Source organism: Lagopus leucura, unplaced genomic scaffold, assembly GCF_019238085.1.
Source record: "Lagopus leucura isolate 7727_CA_CO unplaced genomic scaffold, USGS_WTPT01 196-0_obj-0_obj, whole genome shotgun sequence".
NCBI lineage: Eukaryota > Metazoa > Chordata > Aves > Galliformes > Phasianidae > Lagopus > Lagopus leucura.
Window position 1 is genome coordinate 7,286 of NW_024963841.1, and position 3,107 is coordinate 10,392.

The window sequence follows — 3,107 nt, forward strand, 5'->3', positions numbered from 1 at the left end:
GTGGTCAGGGAGGAGGGGCCTCTTCTGCTGAGGCTCAGCCTGCAGCATTGCCAGAGTTCACCGTGGGAAGAAGAAAGGAGGAACCCAAATGCTCCCCTTACTTGTCTGCAGTAAAAACTTCACCAGTGTTCAGGTTGAGCATGAATCCTTGCTCTGTGGTTTTCCATGCCTAAATATCCTAAGAGGGGGTTACCCACCTTTCCGATCCATACACTGTACACTGGCAAAATGTTTGTCCCAAGGAACCCCTCTGATTCCAAACTCTGGCTCAGGACACCCAGTCCCCAGGCACAAGAGCCCAGCCCCATTGGGCTGCCGTCCTTCCCAATACAGCTGTGGTCTCACAGAATCACAGAATCACAGTCTCCTCCATGTCCTGCTGGGGTTGTCTTTTGTCTTCTGCTGGAGAAAGAGCTAGCCATGGGTTTCCTCTGTCTGCTCTGACTCTGGCTTTCTGATGTTGAAGCTGAAGGGTGAGACCCAGACCAAGTCTGGAAGTATTCTGGATCTCCTTCGGAAGAAGCACCTCCTGAGGATGACTTTAATCATAATGTGTGCCTGGTAAGTCACCACCTGGTTCTTTCTCTCCTAACTTTCATGTGAAAAGAAGAATGCACCGAGGGTTTTTCACAAATCTAAATTCACTTCACAATTTTGGGGGACATGGGATCATAGAATCAGTAAGTGTATGGAAACTGCTGAGTCACGGCCTGAACCTCTGATTGATCACCTGAGGCGAGCCATGAGTCAGCCAGAGGAGCACAGCTGAAGGCAATTCACCTGTGCTGCCGGAAGGGGTGGAGCTTGGTTGCACCTCTCCTAGACCTATTTAAGAGCTGGCTACAAGTAAGGAAGGGTCTCACCTGGAGATCCCTCCTTCTGGTGTTTTGTGGTGAGCCCAGCATAAGGGTAAGTCTTCCATTTATTCTCTCTTGTTATTATTGTCCATTTTGCGTAACTCTCTTGTTTATTTTTTGATTGTAACATCTTCATATCCATTGATTATAAAGTAAGGTAGGAAAGATCATCAAGTCCAACAGTCAACCCATGCCTCTGACCAGCTGTGAATCGTTATGGAACTACAGAATCGTAGAGTGGCTTGATTTGGAAGAGGCCTCAAGGATCATCAGGTTCTAACCACCCTTCCACAGGCAGGGTTGCCAGATGCTAGATTCAGGACTAGATCAGATATCCCAGAGCCCCATCACATCTATGTATTTGCTATCCTTTCTCTGCAGGCTGGACGAGATACACGTTTGCTGGGCACGGGGAGAAGATGATTATTCTAGATACTGTGAGGGCTGTGGGAAGAGCTGGAATAATTCCAATTTTGAGGGCATCTCTGGACTTCAGGGCAGTTTTGGGTCCCTACAGAAATTCTGGTTACAGCCTGTATATTGCTGAGCATATTGGTGTCCATAATGCATTATCTGGTTTAACTGTGTCCTACAGAACTGTCACAGGTGTTGACCAGAATTAAAATGGAGATTCCTGGACATTTAAACAAATAACTGCATGTCTTCTAACTAGCCTACATTTTTAAAGAAAAAAAATCCATGGAAACTCAACTGATTACCTACTCTGTTCCATTGAATTTCAGGTTTATGGATAGTCTAGTCTACTATGGACTGAGCCTTAATGTGACAGGCTTTGGCCTCGACATTTATCTGACACAACTTGCTTTTGGAGCAGTGGAATTGCCCGGTCGTATTAGCTGCATTTACCTGCTACAGTGGTTTGGGAGGAAAAAAGTCCAAGCTGTTCTCCTGCTGTTGGCTGGCTTGATGTGTCTCATCATTGTTGGCATCCCTGAAGGTGAACAAAACTCTTCCCAACTCAAGGGAGAGGCCCAACTCTTTTTAATTTCTTTCACAACCTGGCCCCCCCATGTGTTTCTAACAATACCCCACCTGTTTCTATCTACTGTTTCCCCACACTGTGTACCTTTGCCCCTGCCCCTGTTGTTATTCGGGTGATGCAAGTAAGGCAGGTTTGTGGCATGCTTTCAAGCTATTGAATCATAGATTCATAGAATCATAGAGGTTGGAAAGACCACTGAGATCATCTGGTCCAACCATCAACCCATGCCTGTGACTGCTCTACACCATGTCCCTCAGTGCCACATCTCCATGTTTCTTCAACACCTCCCTGGGCAGCCTGCTCCAATGCATTAGCACTCTTTCCAAGAAGAAATTTTTCCTAATATCCATCCTGAACCTCCCCTGGTGCAACTTGAGACCACCTCCTCTTGTCTTACTGCTAATTACCATATCTATTATATGTGACATTTTCAAATGAGCATTCCCCAGCAACTTGCAGTGCCTTAGTTAGGAAATGAACAAGGCCTGCGAAGAAACATGGGTTTCCTTTGCTGGTTGTGCAGAGGGTATTTTGCTGAAAAGGATATGCTAGGAGAGGTATCCAACACCTTAGGTGGCAGACCTGCTTGGAAAGTCCATCAGAATCACACAATCATGGAATTGTTTGAGCTGGACAGACCTTTAGAAACCATCTCGTCCAACTCCACTGTAGTGAACAGGGACATCTACTGCTTGATCAGAGCCCCATGCAGCCTGACCTTGAATGTCTCCAAGGACAGGGCGTCCACTGCCTCTTTGAGCAGCCCGTGCCAGTGCCTCACAACCGTTATTGTAAAAGACTTCTTCCTTATCACCAGTCTGTATAAGCTATATCTCCCCTCATTTAGTTTGAAAATATTCCTACACGTCCTACCACAACAGCCCCTGCTAAAGAGGGCTGTCTCCAAAAATCCTACTGCAGAGACCCAAGGTCCTGCAGAACGTTCTCTGTTGGCATCCCTGCAGCCATCTGTTCTCTTTCCCTCAGACCAGGCCGTGGCAATCACCGTCCTGGCAGTCATCGGCAAGTTTGCTGCGTGTGCCTCCTTCTCCACCTCCTATATCTACGCTGCAGAGCTCTTCCCCACCGTCATCAGGTGAGATTCCCCCATACCTTATGGCTTCCCATGATGGTGGGAGCACACAGGGATGCACACTGCAACCCGGGTGCTGGTGGTGAAGGGGCAGGGAGGAGGCACCATGACATAGCCACCACCATGGCTAGCACCTCCTAATGGTGTAGTGCTG

General features: G+C 47.6%; 1 protein-coding gene across 1 annotated transcript in view; it reads left to right on the forward strand.

Moving 5' to 3' along the window:
* The window catches only part of LOC122191396 (solute carrier family 22 member 13-like), a 9,811-nt gene extending 6,849 nt beyond the window's left edge, over window positions 1-2,962 (forward strand). Inside the window, exons 7-9 of the mRNA XM_042891657.1 lie at window positions 467-561; window positions 1,601-1,815; window positions 2,848-2,962. Coding sequence (XP_042747591.1) covers window positions 467-561; window positions 1,601-1,815; window positions 2,848-2,960 — 423 coding nt within the window. The 3' untranslated portion in view covers window positions 2,961-2,962. The remainder of the gene's footprint in view (window positions 1-466; window positions 562-1,600; window positions 1,816-2,847) is intronic.
* The last annotated feature ends 145 nt before the right edge of the window (window positions 2,963-3,107 follow it).